Source organism: Bos mutus, chromosome 5 (genome assembly GCF_027580195.1).
Source record: "Bos mutus isolate GX-2022 chromosome 5, NWIPB_WYAK_1.1, whole genome shotgun sequence".
In the NCBI taxonomy this organism is placed as follows: domain Eukaryota; kingdom Metazoa; phylum Chordata; class Mammalia; order Artiodactyla; family Bovidae; genus Bos; species Bos mutus.
Genome location: NC_091621.1, coordinates 104,855,562 through 104,875,260, shown reverse-complemented (window position 1 = coordinate 104,875,260; position 19,699 = coordinate 104,855,562). Strand labels below are relative to the sequence as shown.

Here is a 19,699-nt window from a genome sequence, read left to right as displayed (position 1 = left end):
AATTGTCCCAGTTTCATGAGACTGATCTTACCTTGATAATAAAAGATGCTTATATTCCACAAAAGGCAACATAACCACTAGTTGAAACCCTTCAAGCATGTAAGTCATGGGGCATCTCCTCCATTTCCTTGCCATGTTTTGAGAGGGAAGAAGAGTTTTGACCTAGAAATAGGCCCCCTTCCCGATCCATCCAGGGGCTCATATGTGCACATGACTTAGAGGGCAGGCAGCACCATGGACCCCTCTGTCTTCTCACCTCCAAAGTCCTTTGGGAGCAAGGAGGGTACAAATAACAACATGCAGGTGTTTCCCTGCTGACTCAGACGGTAAAGATTCCACCTGCAATGCAGGAGACCCCGGTTCAATTCCTGGGTCAGGAAGATCCCCTGGGGAAGGGATAGGCTACCCACTCCAGTATTCTTGCCTGGAGAATCCCCACGGATAGAGGAGCCTGGTGGGCTACAGTCCATGGGGTCACACAGAGTCGGACACGACCGAGCGACTTAACACTTTCACTTTTAGGGGTGTGAGAGGTGAACAAGCCCGCATGCCAGGATGGTCACAGATTCTTTGCACAGAAAAAGGCAGCTGCTTGGGGGACAATAGAAACTGTTGTCATTCATTCATTCATATTGAGAACAGTGACTACCATGTGCTGGACACAGGACTGGACACTTGGAGATACTGCAGTCAGCAAACAGCCTCATAATGCTGGCCCGCCTCGGAAAGGTGACAGCTGAAGTTTAGAGCCAAGCACTGGTTCCCATTAATATTAAACCGTATTCACTTATTTCATGCTTACGGTTAGCACAACTGGCATGAAGCTTTATATTTATTGGTTTATATTTATTGGTTTGTCTGTGCTGGTTCTTAACCGCAGCACGTGGGGTCGTCGCCCCACGCAGGGTCTTTTAGCTGTGACATGCAAACTCTTAGTGGTGGCATGTGGGATCTAGTTCCCTGATGAGGGATGGAACCTGGGCCCCCTGCATTGGGAGCTTCTTAGCCACTGGGACCCCCAGGGAAGTCCCTAAGCTGTCCTGACCTTGGGGAGGATAAAGTTCTGGTCTGTCTAACCCCCTTCCTATCCCTGGAATGGTCGTGTATCTCGGGCTCAGACACCCAGGTCTTCCCTGGGTTTTGTTCTGCTAGCGCTATAAGGAGAGAAACTCTTTGCAATTTGGTTAAAGAGCATAACAATGTTTTATCAGAGGATACTTTTGGTCATAAGAATTAGAAAGTCCAAACTAGTTTGAACAATAAGAAAATCTATTGATGCCCAAAGAAGTGTGGGCCTCAGCCAGGTTTGATCCAGGGGCTCTACAGGGTCACCAAGAACCCAGGTCCCTGCCATCTCTGCTTTATCCCAAGCCTAGATCTCTTTGCAGTCCCAGGATGGCTGCTTGCTATCCCAGGAGCACCATGCTTCTTCATCTAGGGTCGGGGAGAGGGAAAGACAGAGCAGGAATTGTTTCTTCCTCAAACTTCCAGGCAAAGTCCAGCCCATCCCACCAACTGGAGTGTCCTGAACTGCTCGCTGTACCCTGGTGAAGGCACATGTGATTGGACTCTGCACCAGTCTGTGGCAGAGGGTGATACCACATGTGGCCTCTGCAGTCAGATGCCCCTGTCCCCTAGAAATGGGGAGGGTCAATACACCCGATTGTCTTGGCGGCTGGACACTGGCCACTGGGGGCCACAGAGCCCCCTACATGCAACCCCAGAGCTGCCAGCAGCCACACCACCTTCCGTGCATGGCAGCCTGGGACTGTGCCCCCCTCCTCCCCTGAGAGGAGGAGGGGAAGAGGGGGCAGGACAGCGTCTCAGGAAGGACCACCCGAGCTGCTGTGTTGATACCAGGGAAGGGGGCAAGTACAGAACCAAGACATGGGTCAGGAGGCTGCTGCCCTGGGCCACGTGAGAGATGCTGGCGGCCTGGCCCACTTGGACCAGTGTGGGTGGAGAGAAGTGGTGGCGCTGTGACACGTCTTCAAGGAAGAGCTATCGGGGCTCATCCTAGGACCACACGTGGAGGGTGAGGGAACAAGGGGAGCCCAGGATGCGCCCTCGGTTTGGAAGGGGCTGGTGGAGAAGGAGGTGGGACACCCAGGAGAGGAGTCCAGGTGGACGTGTGGGGCTTGAGCTGCCTTCGAAGTTCTGCACGTGAAGACGTCACATGGGCGTCCAGAAACAGGAGTCGGGATTCAGGAGAGTTAGCTGGTGATCATCATTTAGTTGGTGATAGGCTGTTTTGAAAGCAGGAGGCTGGGGAGTGGGTAGAGATGAAAAGAAATGCATACTCAGCCCTGAGAGGGCACTGACCTTCAGAAACCAGGGAGACTGGCTGGGAGGCGGTGGAGACAGAGCTGCAGCCAGAAAGGTGGGCGACAGACACCCGGCCTGATAGAAAGATCCACCTTTAGAATGCCGCTCCTGAACTGCTCTCTGGATGAGAGTCGAAAGCGTTAGGCACTCAGTTGTGTCCGACTCTGTGACCCCATGGACTGGAGCCCACCAGGCTCCTCTATCCACAGAATTCTCCAGACAAGAATACTGGAGTTGTCATGCCCTTCTACCCAGGGGTTGGAACTCGGGTCCAGGCAGATTCTTGACTGTCTGAGCCACCAGGGAAGCCCTCTGGATTCGAATGCGATCCTATCAGAAGACCAATCCTCCCCTTGCCTGGGGCCCCGGACTCTTCAATGGCACCTCCAGGGCTAAGGGGCCTTTCCTGAGTATATGACACCCCAACTCATGGGGTCAGTAGGACTTCCCGGATGGCTCAGATGGTAAAGCGTCTGCCTGCGATGCGGGAGACCTAGGTTCCATCCCTGGGTCAGGAAGATCCCCTGAAGAAGGAAATGGCAACCCACTCCAGTACTCTTGCCTGGAAAATCCCATGGATGGAGGAGCCTGGTAGGCTACAGTCCATGAGGTCGCAAAGAGTCGGACGCAACTGAGCGACTTCACTTTCACTTTAAGGGGGTCATGGCGTCATCTACACAATGAACCTGGGTTTGAGCAAACTCCGGGAGTTGGTGATGGACAGGGAAGCATGGAGAGCTTGCAGTCCACGGGGTCGCAAAGAGTCGGACGCGACGGAGCGACCGGACAACGGCGAAGGGCTGGGGCAGAGGCTCTGCACATGCGCAGAAATGGTAACTCGCGGAGACCCTGGGTCACTCCAGTCCTGAGCTCCAGGGAGACGGCACGGGAGGGGCGGTGCGAGGGGCGCGGCCTCGCGGGAGCCACGTCCGGGGCGGGGCCAGGTGAGTCGCCGGACATCGCGGAGCCCAGGTAAGGCGCCCGTGGGGCTGCGTCAGGTAAGGCGGCGGGGTGTCCGCCGGAGGGAGCCCGCATGGGCCTGGGCGGGCAGGCGGCGCGGGCTCTGAGGCCCGGCCCAATGCTCCGGCGGGCACGCCGAGGCGGGGCGCGGTACCTGGGGAGCCTCGATCGCCCCAGCCTGGCCCGGCCCCTCGCCCACTCCCGCACACCCCACCTCCCATTTTCCACGCGCGCGCGCATCCCCCGCTCCGGCCCTTCTCCCCTCCCGACCCCGCCTCTCCTCCCAGCCCCCTCCCTACACCCCGTCCCCCACCTCCCTTCCAGCCCCGTCGCTTCTCCCGCCTTTTCTTGTTTGCGTTTGTTCTGGTTGCTTGTTTGGGTTTGTTCTGGTTGGGCCATCTCAGCCCAAACTTTCGCCGACCTCCCCGTTTTTCCTCCCCTCATTCGGGGTCCCGGATCGCCCGCACAGCAGCTCCCTCATCCCGAACTTGGGAGCCATCGACCTGCTTCACAGATGAGAAGACTGAGGCAGAGCATGTGCTGAGTCTCTTCAGGCTCAGGGGCTCCAGCTGGTGGTTACCGCTGGCTGGTCACAGGGGATGGACCCCCCCACCTCCCCACAACAAGACTTAATATGCCCCGAAGTTAAATCAGCCTCCCAAACTGCCAGTTTCGGAGAGAGCCCTGGGTTACCTTCCCTTTTCGCAAACCCTAGCCCAGGGCCACTGTCCACAGCCCTGGGTTCCCCAGGGCCTGGCCAGTTGTGTGGAGAGCTCCCAGGGAGAAGGAAGCAGGGTGGGCGGGGAGGAATTCCTGAGTTTTGGGCGGGGTGGGACCTGGCTTTGACTGCCTGGAGCTCACAGACTTGAGGTTTTGTGACAGAGGGCTGTGTGGATTCCAAAGAGCACGGTGCTGCTTGTCTGTGAAATGCGGTGTTGACGCTTGTGTTGGTGAGAATTCAAAATCTAAGACTCACCACCAGATATCTTTCGGTCGGTCTTTGTCGGTGGTTTTAGGCTCTTGTTTTGTGAGTTTCTGCTTTAACTCGGTGACTTTAAGCCATTTCTCAAGCCAGCAGCAGAGCAGGGACCGAGGGGTGAAGACCAATACAGTGCACAGGCCTGAACCCATCTAGTCCTTGTGGACGGCCACCTCTGCAGTCCCTGCCCAAGGGGGACTCCCAGTCAAGCCTCTGTGTGACATAGGGAAGCCAGAGGCTTGTGGGAGGTCTGGGAGGGCTTCCTGGAGGAGGTGACCATTGAGTTGGGAAATGGGTGAGACGTAGGCAGGAAAGAGTGGGCACACTAAGGTCACACAGAAGCTGGGGATAAGTCACGTGTGAGGTGGGGGTAGACATACCTGGGCAGTACCTGACAGGTGGTCAGGTACGGGCGGTACAAATGCACTTGGATGATATCACTGAGTCACTGAAATGCAACCTCCGTGAGATGCTTGTTCATTTGTTATATTCGATTGCTATTTAGATTCCACAAGTAAGTGAAAACAGAGTATTTGTCTTTTGTTCTGATGTCCTTCACAAAGCAGAATGCCCTCCTGGTCCATCCATATCGTTGCAAATGGCATTATTTCATTCTTCTTTATGGCTGGGTAGTATTCCATTGTCTATGTATGCCACATCTTTAGCCACTCCATCAGTGAGCGCTGTAATGAGATGTTTTGAGGTCTGGAAACTTGACTAAACATCCCATGGATCTTGGCATCTCCCTGACAAGCCAGTGCCATGTGAGGCTGTCCTGGGCACACCATGGATGGTGGCTTTCAGAGAGGCTTTCAGGGATGGTTACAGAGGGGACAGCGAGAGCTCCGCCACCCTGGAGGTGCCTGGCGGGCACACCCGCCTCCTGATCTTACCTTCTTTCACCAGTGGGGACGCGGAGGCACAGGAGCAGCAGGATGGGGACAAGGAGCCCCAGGAGGAGTCAGGGACCTAGTTTTTGATCAGGTCACTTTCCCTCCTGGGGACTCAGCCTTTTGACCTGTAAAGTGACGCCCTTGACCATCCTTCCCCAGAAGGTCACACTCACCTTTGCTGAGGCTCTCAGGCCCTACCTGCATGCTTTTTTTTCTTTTGGCTGCCCCGGGTCTTACTTTCGGCCCACAGGATCTCATTGCGGTGCCCGGACTCTGCAGTTGTGGTGCGCGGACTCACAGACTCTGCAGTTGTGGTGCGCGGACTCATGGGCTCCGCAGTTGTGGTGCGCGGACTCACAGACTCTGCAGTTGTGGTGCGCGGACTTAGATGCTTCACGACTTGCAGGATCTCAGTTCTCAACCAGGGATCGAATCCATGTCCCCTGAACTACAAGGCAGAGTCTTAACCCCTGGACCACCAGGGAAGTCCCCTAACTGCACACTTATTGCCTTATTCTTCACTCACACATGCCTCACGAGCAGGGGCTGTTACTGTCCCCTTTTACAGATGAGGAAACTGAGGCAGGGAGGTTTAGACGACTTTCTGAGGTCACATGGCCAGGCAGAAAGTGGAGAGCCTACCAAGCTGCGACAGCAGCGTCCACGCCCTTGCTGGCGGCAAGCGGGTGGGAAGGGAGAGGGAGGGGCAGCCCCAGGGCCCTGAGGTCTGCCTCCTGGGGGATGACATTCCAAGCCTTCCAGTGACTTCTCTTCAAGTCTGTGTGAGAGTAGCTTGGGGATAAAAGAAATGCTTTCAGTTTCCTTTCAGGTAAATTAACTTTTCCTTCAATCTTTTGATTGAAACTGATGCTCAAGGAAGATGTGATGGGTGTATCCAGGGGCTTCCCTGGCCACCCAGGGCACATCGGAGGTTTCCTTCTGCGCGGGGGTGCCCTTGGAGATGCCCAGGGGAGGGCACCGCCCCAGCCATCGTCCTGGAGGCTCCCAGGGCTGCTGGCAGCTGGGTCTGGCCTCTGTCCAGTTTCCTGGGTCCCCGTTTTCTCCCCTCCCAGGCAGGCAGGGTGTCCTGAGCCTCGGAGCAGGCGGGCTGTGCTCTGGTCAACAGTTGCCGCTGGTGCCTGCCTCCCTGAGCCCTCATCCCGGCCAAGTGACTGAGAATTGCTCGCCAGGAGCTGGTCACCCTGCACCCTGGTTTCCTCATAAAATACGGGCAGTGCTGTCAACTACTCAGGGGGTTCCTGGGAGGAAGAAACAAATGTAATTTGTATGGAGTGCCTGAAACAGGGCGTGGCAGCTTTATCCATGTTTTACCCCTCTTAGGACTAGTCGTCTCCCTCCCCCCACACCCAGGGAAGACTGTGGGGACTGAGCTTGGTTGGAACCTGTTCCCCAGCCCTTCTTTCTGCAGTGACCCTGGTCAGAGCAGGGCACAAGATGTTGGATGGCTGGAGCCAGTGGCTGTTCCATAGAAGGAACTGGTTTGGCAGGTCAGGAGTCCAGAACCTTCTGGGAACCTGCCCACTCTCTTCCCCTACCTGGTTATAAAACGAAAACAAAGGAGGCCTCCTGGGGACTGGGTCAGGGCATTTATCATCCACAGAAAAGCTGCGGGTGGTTGAAGCCAGAGGGCGGAAGATTTGAACCTGCGGGGCCTGTGTGGGGCTTCCAGAAAGCACCTCCTCCGGGGGCTGTGACCCCCTGGGGTCAAGTTCTAGGGGCCTCTGCGGGCTCTTTCCGCTGTGAAGGGCTCTGCTCCCACCCAGAGCTCCCAGGTCGGGGAGCTGTGTAACAGCTTGCTGTTGTAACAGCTTGCATTGTATGTGGGAGGGCTGATGGATTACTGAAGAATTTGTGATATTCCAAGGATTTCCCTGATAGTTCAGTTGGTAAAGAAGCTGCCTGTAATGCAGGAGACCCCGGTTCGATTCCTGGGTCGGGAAGATCTGCTGGAGAAGGGATAGGCTACCACTCCAGTATTTTCGGGCTTCCCTTGTGGCTCAGCTGATAAAGAATTCACCTGCAATGCGGGAGACCTATGTTCGATCCCTGGCTTGGGAAGATCCCCTGGAGAAAGGAAAGACTACCCACTCCAGTATTCTGGCCTGGAGGACTCCATGGACTGTATAGTCCATGGCGTCGCAAAGAGTCGGACAAGACTGAGCGACTCTCACTTTCACTTTCACGGAATAGCCAGGAGAGATAAGAAAGCCTTCCTCAGTGATCAGTGCAAAGAGATAGAGGAGAGCAATAGAATGGGAAAGACTATAGAGATCTTTTCAAAAATTACCAAGGGAACATTTCATGCAAAGATGGGCTCAATAAAGGACAGAAATGGTAGGGACCTAACAGAAGCAGAAGATATTAAGAGGTAAGAATACACAGAAGAACTGTACAAAAAAGATCTTCACGACCCAGATAACCACGATGGTGTGATCACCCACCTAGACATCCTGGAATGCGAAGTCAAGTGGGCCTGAGGAAGCATCACTATAAACAAAGCTAGTGGAGGTGATGGAATTCCAGTTGAGCTATTTCAAATCCTGAAAGATGTTGCTGTGGAAGTCCTGCACTCAATATGCCAGCAAGTTTGGAAAACTCAGCAGTGGCGACAGGATTGGAAAAGGTCAGTTTTCATTCTAATCCCAAAGAAAGACAATGCCAAAGAATGCTCAAACTACCACACAATTGCACTCATCTCACATGCTAGCAAAGTAACGCTCAATTCTCCAAGCAAGGCTTCAACAGTACATGAACCAAGAACTTCCAGATGTTCAAACTGGATTTAGAAAAGGCAAAAGAACCAGAGATCAAATTGCCAACATCTGCTGGATCATTGAAAAAGGAAGAGAGAAAAACCTCTGCTTTATTGACTATGCCAAAGCCTTTGACTGTGTGGATCACAACAAACTGTGAAAAGTTCTTCAAGAGATGTGGATACCAGACCACCTGACCTGCCTCTTAAGAAATTTGTATGCAGGTCAAGAAGCAACAGTTAGAACCGGACTGGTTCCAAATTGGGAAAGGAGTACGTCAAGGCTGTATATTGTCACCCTGCTTATTTAACTTATATGCAGAGTACATCATGTGAAATGCCGGGCTGGATGAAGCACAGACTAGAATCAAGATTGCCGGGAGAAATATCAATAACCTCAGATACGCAGATGACACCACCCTTATGTCAGAAAGCAAAGAGGAACTGAAGAGCCTTTTAATGGAAGTGAAAAGGAGAAGGAAAAAGCTGGCTTTAAACTCAACATTCAGAAAACTAAGATCATTGCATCTGGTCCCATCACTTCATGGCAAATAGATGGGGAAACAATGGAAACAGTGAGAGACTTTATTTTGGGGGACTCCAAAATCACTGCAGATGGTGACTGCAGCCATGAAATTAAAAGACATTTGTTCCTTGGAAGAAAAGCTATGACCAACCTGCTATGCTAAGTCACTTCAGTCGTGTCCGACTCTGTGCGACCCCATAGACGGCAGCCCACTAGGCTCCCCCGTCCCTGGGATTCTCCAGGCAAGAACACTGGAGTGGGTTGCCATTTCCTTCTCCAATGACCAACCTAGACAGCATATTAACCTAGACAGCGTATTAAAAAGCAGAGACATTACTTTGCTGACAAAGGTCCACAGTCAAAGCTGAGGTTTTTCCAGTATGGATGTGAGAGTTGGGCCGTAAATAAGTTATTGTTTATCAGGATCTGAATAAGATTAATGTTGTCTTCTGATCACCACCTGGCTTGCACAGCCCTGGTGACCATTACTGTTCACCTGCCTCTGGAGTGCCCAACCCTTCAGAATGATGGCTCATCTGGACTTCATTTGATCGTCACTGTGGTACTGGTGGAGGGCGGGGTTTGTGCCCATTTCACAGGTAGGGAAGTAGGGTCTGAGGGGGCGGACTGGCCTCACTGAGGAGGCCCCCTGAGTAGGAGTGACCCGGCCTGGAACCCATTCCCCTGACTCTTCCTCCGTTCTGCTTGCTCACAGTGCCAGCGCAGGGGCTGGGGTCAATGCTGCAGGGTACAGAGGGGTCTCTGGACCGGACACAGAGAGGGCAGAACCAGGTCCCTGGCTCTGGAAAGTACGGGTGGCCTGATCACCCCCGGGACTTGGGGTGCTTTTCTCTCTGGCTGCATTATTGTCGTTCAGTTGCTCAATTGTGTCCAATTCTTTGCGACCCTGTGGACTGCAGCACTCCAGGCTTCCCTGTAATTCACCGTCTCCCAGAGTTTGTTCAAACTCCTGTCCATTGAGTCGGTGGTGCCATCCAGCCGTCTTGTGCTCTGTCGTCCCCTTCTCCCGCCCTCAAACTTTCCCAGCATCAGGGTCTCTTCCAGTGAGTCGGCTCTTCGCATCAGGGGACCAAAGTATTGGAGCCTCAGCTTCAGCATCAGTCCTTCCAGTGAATATTCAGGGTTGATTTCCTTTAGTATTGACTGGTTTGATCTTGTTGTCCAAGGGGCTGTCAACAGTCTTCTCCAGCACCACAATTTGAAAGCATCAGTTCTTCGACACTCATCCTTCTTTTTGGTCCAACTCTCACATCTGTACATGACTACTGGAAAAACCATAGATTTGACTATATGGACCTTTGTCAGCAAAGTATTGTCTCTGCTTTTTAATATGCTGTCTATGTTTGTCATAGCTTCTCTTCCAAAGGAAAAGTCTTTATTTGACCTGGCTAAACTGTAACCAGATCTTCCTATACAGAAGGATCTGAAGGTGGAGGGGAGGTTTATCCCTGCGGATCCCACCTCCAAGGGGACCAGTGAGGGGGCAGATTTGAATTCAGCCTGAATTATTGACTTGGACTTGAGCCAATGGTCATAACAGGAACCATATGGATCACTCACTCCCTGCAGTTGCGATGTGTTGCAGGGAGAGGCGACAGCAAGTGCAAAGGCCCTGACGCAAGAACAGCCCGGCCTGTTTGAGGCTCAAGCCTGAGGCCTGTGTGGCTGGAGCAGAGACAGCGGGGGTGGAGTGCAGAGGTTTGAGATGTGCCCCTGAGGGCCGTGCAGGTGAGAGGCGCACACCTGAATGAGCACTGGGTACCAGGGCAGGGCCAGGGATGCTGGGGAGGGGAGCGGCCCCCAGGCTTGAGGCTGGTGTCTACAAGAACCACAGGAGCAGGTGGGCGGCCCCAGCAGCGCTCAGCAGACCCCCACCCGACCCCACCTTGTCTTTTCAGCCCAGCGCCCCTGGCCCTTGCGGGCAGGCCTCTGACAACGTCGTGCAGCAGGTCGCAGCTCATTGGGACCTTGCTGTCTCCACCTTTGGGTGTTTCCCCCAGCTGTCATGCCCGGTTCCAGCGGCCTCGGGCCCCGCTACATCTGCCTTCTCGCCAGAGTCCGGGGTGGTGTTTGTGATGAAGAGTGGGTAGTGCGAATCTGTATCTGTAAATCTGTGACATCGCTGAGACAAAAGGGTGAAAATTGCTCTTGATGGGGTGTACCCCGAGACTCTGGGGTCCCAGCTTAGTGGTGGCCCCCCTCTCAGCCCCTCCCCTTACTCCTGGACTTGCACCCCTGCCCTGATGGGACCCTGCCAACCCCTTTCTCCCTGGGTGCCCTCCCTGTCGATACGGGGTCAGCGCTGGATGGCCTCGAGCCCACCCCGCCCTCCGCACAGAGCCTCTCATCAGCGCCCCCGTCCTGAGCAGGGGGTGGGGCTGTGCAAATATGGGGGTAGGCTCTCACTCTGTGCGTCCCACACATCGCCTGCACCACTCACATTAGGTCTGGTACTGATTTGCCTGAGCTAAGTAGGTGATAATTTGTAACTACGGCATTAGGATAATTGCTGCGAGGGTCTATTTGTGTAATGTGCAAATATAATTTTATAGCAACAAACCATTTTGCTATGAATTATAAGTAGAGCCGTCACGTGGTCAGAAGCCTCTTTTGCGTGCTGATGCCCCTGGTCTGCAGCTCCAGCTGGCATAGCCTCGTGATACTGGTGGCACCTTAGCGTCCATGTCCCCCAACCTAGGTTTGTGATTCCCGGCTCAGAGGGAAAGGGCTTGGCAGTGAGAGGCCCGGGAGGAGATGAGACGTGTGGGCCCAGGTGGAGGGTGAGGGAGGCCGGGGGTGATGGAGCTGGTGCTCTGACGCCTGCCACCGAGGAGAAAGGGTCCATTTGTGAGGTTTGTTGTTCAGTCACCAAGCCATGTCCAATTCTTTGTGACCCTTTGAATTGCAGCATGCTAGGCTCCCCTGTCCTTCAGTATCTCCCAGAGTTTGCTTAAACTCATGTCTGTTGAGTCAGTGATGCCATCCAGCCATCTCGTCCTCTGTCATCCCCTTCTTCTCCTGCCTTCAGTCTTTCCCAGCATTAGGGGCTTTTCCAATGAGTCAGCTCTTTGTATCAGGTACCCAAAGTATTGAAGCTTCAACTTCAGCATCAGTCCTTCCAATGAATATTCAGAACTGATTTCCTTTAGGATGGACTGGTTGGATCTCCTTGCAGTCCAAGGGACTCTCGAGAGTCTTCAACAGCACATTTCAAAAGCATCAATTCTTCAGCCCTCAACCTTCTTTATGGTCCAGCTCTCACATCCGTACATGACTACTGGAAAAACTATTGCTTTGACTAGACGGACTTTTGTCAGCAAAGTGATGCCTCTGCTTTTCATTAAGCTGTCTGGATTTGTCACAGCTTTTCTTCCAAGGAGCAAGCATCTTGTAATTTCATGGCTGCAGTCACCATTCATAGTGATTTTGCAGCCCAAGAAAATAAAATCTGTCTCTGTATCCACTTTTTCCCCATCTGTTTGCCATGAAGTGATGGGGCTGGATGCTGTGATCCTAGTTGCTTGAGTGTTGCGTTTTAAGACAGCTTTTTCACTCTCCTCTTTCACTTCATCAGGAGGCTCTTCAGTTTCTCCTCACTCTCTCCCATTACTAGTATCATCTGCATATCTGAGGTTGTCAGTATTTCTCCCGGCAATCTTGATTCCAGCTTGTGATTCACCGAGCCCGGCATTTCGCATGACATACTCTACATAGAAGTTAAATAAGCAGGGTGATAGAAGTTAAATAAGCAGGGTGACAATATACAGGCTTGGCGTACTCCTTTTCCGATTCTGATTGTAAATGTTAATCATATCCACAAACACCTTCACAGCAACATCTAGGCTGGTGTTTGACCAAACAGCTGGGCACCGTAGCCCAGCCACGTTGACGTATAAAACCAACCATCACACGGCTGGTGCAGAACTCACAGCTCCAAGGGCCTTCTCAACCCATCAGAGCCACGTGGGGCTCCTGGGCCTGGAGAGCAGCTGTGCAGGGCCTGATGGGAGCAGTACACTGGCCTCCCTGAGGATCGCCTGGGCAGCATGGGGTGGGGTTGGGGGAGCGTCTTCCTTCCCCTGCCCTGGCCATGTGTCCGTCCCACGCAGGGTGGGGTCCCCCTGAGCACATGCAGCAGGGGGCCAAGGTGGGCCCCCGGGCCCTGATCCAAGCCCGGGGAGCAGCCCACGATGGCAGGTGAGCAGCCCATGACAGCAGGTGAGCCTTCTATTTCCCTCAACCATGGGCCTGCGGCCTACTCAGCCCGACAGTTACCCTCCCCCAGCCCTCCCTCACCACAACAAAGCGTGGGTTGCATGTGACACGCTCAGGCCCCGGTGCCCAAACTTCAAAACGGATAACACTGCCTGTGCTGTTTGAGATAGGCGGCCGGGTGCAGGTTTTGAGCTTGCAAAGGAAAAAGCAGGAGTGACAAGCACTCTGGGTGTTGCGGCAGAGTCTGGAGGAAAAACAAAGCCTTCCTGGCCCCGGAGGGTCGGGGTTTCAGGCTGTGCTCCCGGGTTGGCCGGAGCTCCCCTCACCCCACCACTCGGGCAGCCGAGGGGGAGGCCTGGGGCCCCGTGGTGGCTCACCCTGGTGTCAGTGCATCCTGTGAGGCTTTGAAGCAAGAATGTTCTGGATGTTTCCTCCCCCGGTGGGCGGGCCCCCAGGAAGCAGCCCCTGGGTTTCCAATCAGGCACCCCTGTGCCCGGCTTCCCCCCGGTGCCCTCAGCTGGTTGCTCTCAAGCTGTTTGTAACAGGCTGGGCTGCCAAGGTGGACACGCAGGGCTGGGAGCTCGGGCGCTCAGGGTGGGCTGCCGACAGGGTGCCACCCTCCCATCTTCAAACCTCGGGAGCCCCTCCCGCTTGTCATGAGCTGTCAGTGGAATGAGAGGGTGGCCCCAAGTCCCCCACAGGACAGGCTGCAGCCCCCCAGGCCCCTGTGCCCGGCAGCCGGGCTCTCTGGTGACCAGGTTCACCCCGCCAGGGCTCCCGCAGACCGGCCGCCCAGGCGGGTCCAGAGCTGTGGACGTAGACGATTGAGTTTCTTTTCTCACTTTCGATGCAGCTGGCAGGGCGGGGGGCCCCTGCCCGGCCTGGGTACAGGGGCTCAGGCCTGGGCTCACCCCTGCTGCCCTCCCAGGCCCCCCCCAGCTTGGGGAAGGCAGGATTTGGAAGGCAGCCCTATGTTCCTGACATGGAGAAGGTGGGCGGGGGGCCCAGGTGGGGCTTCCCTTGCCTGGTACTCCGTGCCCTGCATGATGCCAGGAGAAAACCCAATCCTGTGTGCACACTGCACCCCCAGCCCACCCCACCTCCGGAGCTGTGAAGAAAGCTGTGAAGAAAGCAGGCAAGGCAGGCCCCGGGCAGGGGTGCAGCGGGGGTCTACAGGCAGAGGTGGAAGCAGGCCCAATCGTCGGTTTAAGTGTGGGCTGTTGGTGGGGCTGATCTAGCGTCTGGACTGCTAGTGTTAAAAGGGGCATCACGGTGAGACCCCCACCCCCCAGAACTGCAGGCAGAGAGGAGCCAGGACATGTCGGGGGCGGGGCTTGTAGAAGGGTGTGCCAGGGACCCATGAGCCCTCACCCCCGTTCCTGGGGTCTCTGCCCCTCTTTCCCACCCCTCCCCCTCTCGCGGGCTCTCCCCCTGTGCCCTGCCCAGGGTCTTCCACCCACAGCCAGCTGGGCTCTTACAACACCTCGGCCCAGAGAGGGCACAACCCTTGGCAAAGCCACACAGCCATCCGGGACAGCAGAGTGCCCCCCCGGGGAGCAGCTGGCGGGGTTCACAGCAGCAGGGGGCCGGGGGAGGCTGGTTGAAACGACGCCAGGAAACAGGCCCTGGTGGCGTGGCCCCCAGATTGTGGAGAGCTCTCAGAGGGGAGACGCGGGAACCCCAGGCTCAGCTGCGTCAGGGGAGAGAGACTGAGACAGGAGTCCTGGGAGGCGCCCTGAGTGACCTCGAGCCACTGTCTGCGCCTCACGGGCCTCAGCTTTGTTCTCTGACAAACGGGGTGATGGAGCCAGTCAAGGGCTTCTCCCGCCTGCCCTCCTTCCGTCTCCAGCTGTTTTTAAGAAAACACATGCTTTTCCCCTTGATTTGGAAATTGGTGCCATCTGTTATGGGCTTTCTCTGTCTCTCTCTCTCTCTTAGCTGAACTCCTAGAAGGTGATACAGCCCTCCCGCCTCCCCTGCTGACTGTTCCAGCATCTGAGCGTAAAGACGTTCTCCAAATAACCCGACACCATCCTCCCCACCGAGACGCAGCGTCCACACCGACAGCTCCCTTCACTGTCTGTGGACACGGGTCGTTTCCAGTTTGGGGCTGTTTTAGTGCTACAGCTCAGAATACTCCAGCCCACGTCCTTTGTCACACAGATGTACACATTCTGCTGGGTGTGTGGAACTGTGGAGTTTGGGGCATACAGATTTTTTTTTTCATTTTAGATTAGATTGCAGTGTTTGAACATGGGCAGCTGTCACAGACCAGCATGGACTCTGACTTCTCCCCCAAAGTGGGCAGGTGTGGCCTCGCTGAGCTGGCTCTGAGGGGTCCCCCTGGAGAGGGGGCTGGCCTCTCCCTCCTTGCCCCCAACCCCGACCCTCTGCTCTTTGTATCTGTGGCCAGTGGCCTGGAGTTCCACAGCACCGCGCTTCAGGGGCTGGCTCCCGGATCTCTGCCTCAGTTCTCCCATCTGTAAAATAAGATGGAAAATGGCACTTAGCTACTAAGTGGGTTTTTTTTTTTTTTTAAAGACGTCAAGGTTTAAAATGTTTTTGTATTCATAAAACCTTATTAATTTAGTTTATATGACTTAACCTTATATTAAGTGTAATACAGGCTTTTGCAAACATGAAAAAGGGACAAACGTGGGAAAATAAATGGATTTATAAATCCTAATTCTAGAACTCAGAGAAGCCAGCATTTTAAAAACAATGTTCTGAAGACTTCCCTGGCAGTCCAGCGGTTAGGACTCACCAGTTTTCACTGCCGGGACCCGGGTTCAGTCCCTGGTCGGGGAACCTAAGATCCCACAAGCCGTGAGGCACGACAAAATACAAATAAGTAAATAAAAGCAATGTCCTGTTTCTTTTCACTACTCAAAAGCTAGACCAAACTGTATGTGCCGTTTTCACCTAGCACTGTTCATTTTTAAAAACACCTTTACTAAGATATAATTCACAAAATATATAATTTACAAGTTTATAGTTCTGCGGTTTTTAGTGTAATTGCAGATATGGGCAGCCATCACCATAGTCAATTTTAGGACATTCTCTTCACCTCAGAAAGAGTCCATTCTGCTTTGCTGTCACCTCCCTAATCTCTGCCCACCCCCACCCCCACTTCCTAGTACCCAGTGGCCTACTCTCTGTCTCTGTGGGTCTGCCTGCTCTAGAATGGACTCATTCTGTGGACTCATGTCATCTTTTGTGGTCTGGCTTCTGTCATGCGTGCTAAGTTGCTTCAGTCGTGGCCAACTCTATGTGAGCCTACGGACTGCAGCTGGCCAGGCTCCTCTGTCCATGGGGATTCTCCAGGCAAGAATACTGGAGTGGGTTCCATGCCCCGCTTTCACTTAGCATAATATTTTCGAGGATCACCCATGTCGTACCAGGTGTCCGTCCTTCATTCCTTTTTATGTACCATAATATTCCACAGTTTGGATAGTAACGTAAAGATTTGCACAGGTTTTGCATCAGCCTCCAGGGCACAGAATAACCAGGTGGCAAACTCTTAGCTGGTGGTGATTACCTGCTGTGCAGCCATGCGCCACTCCAAGTGATCTTTGTGGCCTCAGTTGCCCTCTCCATAAAGCGGGTAGAGGAGTGAGCGTGTGAATCTGTGAGGTGGTGGTGAAGAAGCAAAGATGCTGTCCTCAATGTGTGTTTGCCCTGGAGGTGCTGTTCTCTCTCCACATCCCTTCCCCCCTCCACTGCCCTCTGCCCTGCTCTCCTGAGACAGGGGGCTGTTGGGCAGGGGGTGCCCCGTCCACATGCACTCATCAGTGGGCAGGACCTGCAGAGGACGAGGTCAGATATAGGAGCCCAAATGTGGGATGGATGCCACCGTCCAGGGGTCCAGCTCCCAGGACCTCACGTGGTTCGTCGAGGGGCAAGTTTCCCACGGGTCGGGGGTGAAGGGGGTACGCTGGGCAGGTTGAAAGCCAAACACAAAAGTGACCTGAGGTCCAGGCGACTCGGAGGTGGCTGCTTTTTCTTTGTCAAGGAGGGAAACTGAAGAGCAAGCAGGCCATGTGAAGGGCGCTCCTTTATTCCTCACGCTCGGCACTCCTGCGTTAAACGTTCGCCGATTCAATGTGCTTCTCCCTCAGGGTGTCGGAAGGATCCCGTGCCTGGATCCTCGGGAGGCGGCGTCTGGACGGTGCCTCCGGGCTGCCCTACGCCCCAGCAGAGCATGTCCGGGCTGGACCTGGAGGAGCTGGCCGAAATAGGTACAGTATGCTCTCTTCCAGCCCCGTCCCAGGAGGAGATTGGCGGTTTTCTCTCTGGGGCTCTGTGTCCTTTCCTCTTCGTTTTTTTTTAAGATCTATTTATGTTGAGTTTTGGCCGTGCTGGGTCTTCACTGCTGCTCTTAGGCTTTCTCTGCTTGCGGCAAGCAGGGGCCACTCCTCGTTGGGGTGTGTGGGCCGCTCGTCGGGGTGGCTGCTCGCGTGAGGAGCACAGGCTTAGGTGTGTGGGTCTCAGTAGTTGAGGCGCGGGGGCTCAGCAGCTGTGGGCACGGGCTTAACTGCCCGGAGGCACGTGGGGTCTTCCTGGAGCAGGGATCGGACCTGTGTCCTCTGCATTGGCAGGAGGATTCTTAACCACTGCACCACCAGGGGAGCCCTTTTCCTCTTCTTGTAAGGACATGGCATTGGATTTAAGGTCCACCCTGATCCACTGTGACCTCACCTTAATTCATTTCGTCTCTAAAGACACAGTTTCCAAACGAGGTCCCATCGTGGGTTTCGGGGTAGAATTAAATTTCGTGGTCACAGTATTCATCCAGTGTGTCTGGAGACTGAAGTCTGCCCTCACCTGAAATGTGAAATTCCTGCTCCTTTTCCAACTGAAACATTTTCTGAAGGAACCTGGATTTGTTCTGTATTTGTTCTGTACTAAAACTAAAACTAAACTTCGGGAAGGCAGCCCTTTCTTCCTGCCTTGTGGCACAGGGACCCCAGCTACTGCCCTTCACCCCAGCCACGGCCTCCTGCCAGCCACTGGTGTCAGCATCTCTCAGGAAGGGCCCAAGTCAGAATTCGGAGCTGGGAAATCGGGTTCAGACACACCTTGTGACCTCAGGGTCATTCTCTCCTCTGAGCCTGTTACCTCTGCTGTCAGTGAGGAGGACAGCAGCCAGCCCCCGGGTTCGTTTTACTCATTTTACTCTTTCCATGGGGTGTACACTGAGCAGGTGCATAGTGGGTTCACAGCAGAGATGGGCACATAGTGGGTGCACACTGAGCGGGCACATAGTGGGTGCACAGCAAGTGGGCATGTGGTAGGTACACAGCAGAGACAGGCACATAGTGGGTGCACACTGAGCGGGCGCGTAGTGGGTGTACAGCGGAGATGGGCACATAGCGGGTGCACAGCAAGTGGGAAGGTAGCAGGTGTACAGCGGAGATGGGCGTGTAGTGGGTACACACTAAGTCGGCGCATAGTGGGTGTACAGCAGAGATGGGCACATAGTGGGTGCACAGCAAGTGGGAAGGTAGCGGGTGTACAGCGGAGATGGGCGTGTAGTGGGTACACACTAAGTGGGCGCATAGTGGGTGTACAGCAGAGATGGGCACATAGTGGGTGCACAGCAGAGGTAGGCATGTAGTGGGTGCACAGGGTGGGCGCCTAGTGGGTGCACAGCAAGGCAAGGTGCGTGTCCTGTTAAAAGGCCTCAGGCGGCTCCCTCGCTGTCCTCCTTCCTGAGGAATGCAGTGACCCTCCCCTAACCCTGCCGTCTGCCGCAGAGCTGCAGAGAGATGAGGAGGAAGCCGCTGCCCTGGGTGCCGCGAGAAGGCCCTCAGCGGCACCCTCCGTGGCGCCCCCGGCTGGCCCAGACCCCGAGCTGAGCACGAACCACCCCTTCTATGACGTTGCCCGACACGGCATCCTGCAGGTGGCAGGTGAGTCCCTGCGGGGTTGTTGGTCCCTGGGAGCACTGCTGCACCAGCCTTCCTGAGGGCCCGTGGTGTGTGGCGGGCTTGGCAGGACTGTGTTCATAGCCTGAAAATCGCAGCAGAAAGTACCCACCAGTGTTTTGCCAATGCACATGGCGCAGCCGTCTGAGCATCACCCGAGTGCTCTGAGTAGCCACCAGGCAGCGTCTATAAAGAGCACAGGCCGGAATCATACGATTGCTTTACTAACCCATGACACCGTTATGCTACCGCTTCGCAAAAGCAGCACACCTCTGCCAAACTGAGGAGCGAGCGGCCCCACGCCCAGCAGCTGGCCAGAGGGGAGTCTCTTGCATCACTTTTATTTTCCCTGAGGAATCCGGCCCACACCGCTCACATGCACGTCTCACACAGGCAGTATGTTGGTCAGGGTCCCTAGAGACACTGCCGATAGGCTGTATGGAGATACGCATCCGAGGACGTTTCTCGTAGGAACCGGCTCTCACGCAGTGAGGGATGCTGAAAAGTCCCATGACCTGCCTTCCACAAGCCAATACCAGGCTGTACCTGCGGTTAAGTCCTGGTCCGAGTCTGGGTGAGCCCGTGGCTTTTCCAGTTGGGGCCCCCAGGGAGAGCAGACCTCAGGGTTCCCTCCTTGAGGACCAGCCCTCCACCCCCTCCTCCCAGGCCTCACCTTGGCGTCCAGCTGTGTCCCCTCGCCCCTATCTCAGGTCCACACTCCTCTGCAGCCTGAGGACCCCGGGGACACAGCTCAGGACATGGACCCTTCTCCTGCTCCTCCAGCAGGTGGCATGTGACAGTTTAGGACTGCCACCCGCCAAGGGGCCCACTTCAGGTATACCAGACATCACCCCACCAAGCTGCCTCCTAATTCTGCTCCCAGGGGCTGCCTCCCCAACCTGCTGAATGTCAGGACCATGGCCGGAACCAGAGCGTCTTGTCAAAAGTAATTGTTGAATGACCTCTCATTATTACTTAAAGAACTATGTATTTGGCCAAATGGGAGCTTTGAAGACTTTTCAAGTCTCAGGATAGCGCTGATTTAAATATTTTAGGGAGGGACTTCCCTGGTGGTCCAGT

At 54.7% G+C, this 19,699-nt stretch overlaps 1 protein-coding gene across 1 annotated transcript in view; it reads left to right on the top strand.

Annotated features, from left to right (window-relative positions):
• Positions 1 to 3,172: 3,172 nt before the first annotated feature.
• Positions 3,173 to 19,699, top strand: part of ARHGAP8 (Rho GTPase activating protein 8) — a 56,634-nt gene continuing 40,107 nt past the window's right edge. The window contains 3 exon segments of the mRNA XM_070371460.1: positions 3,173 to 3,297; positions 16,811 to 16,930; positions 18,449 to 18,604. Coding sequence (XP_070227561.1) covers positions 16,894 to 16,930; positions 18,449 to 18,604 — 193 coding nt within the window. The 5' untranslated portion in view covers positions 3,173 to 3,297; positions 16,811 to 16,893.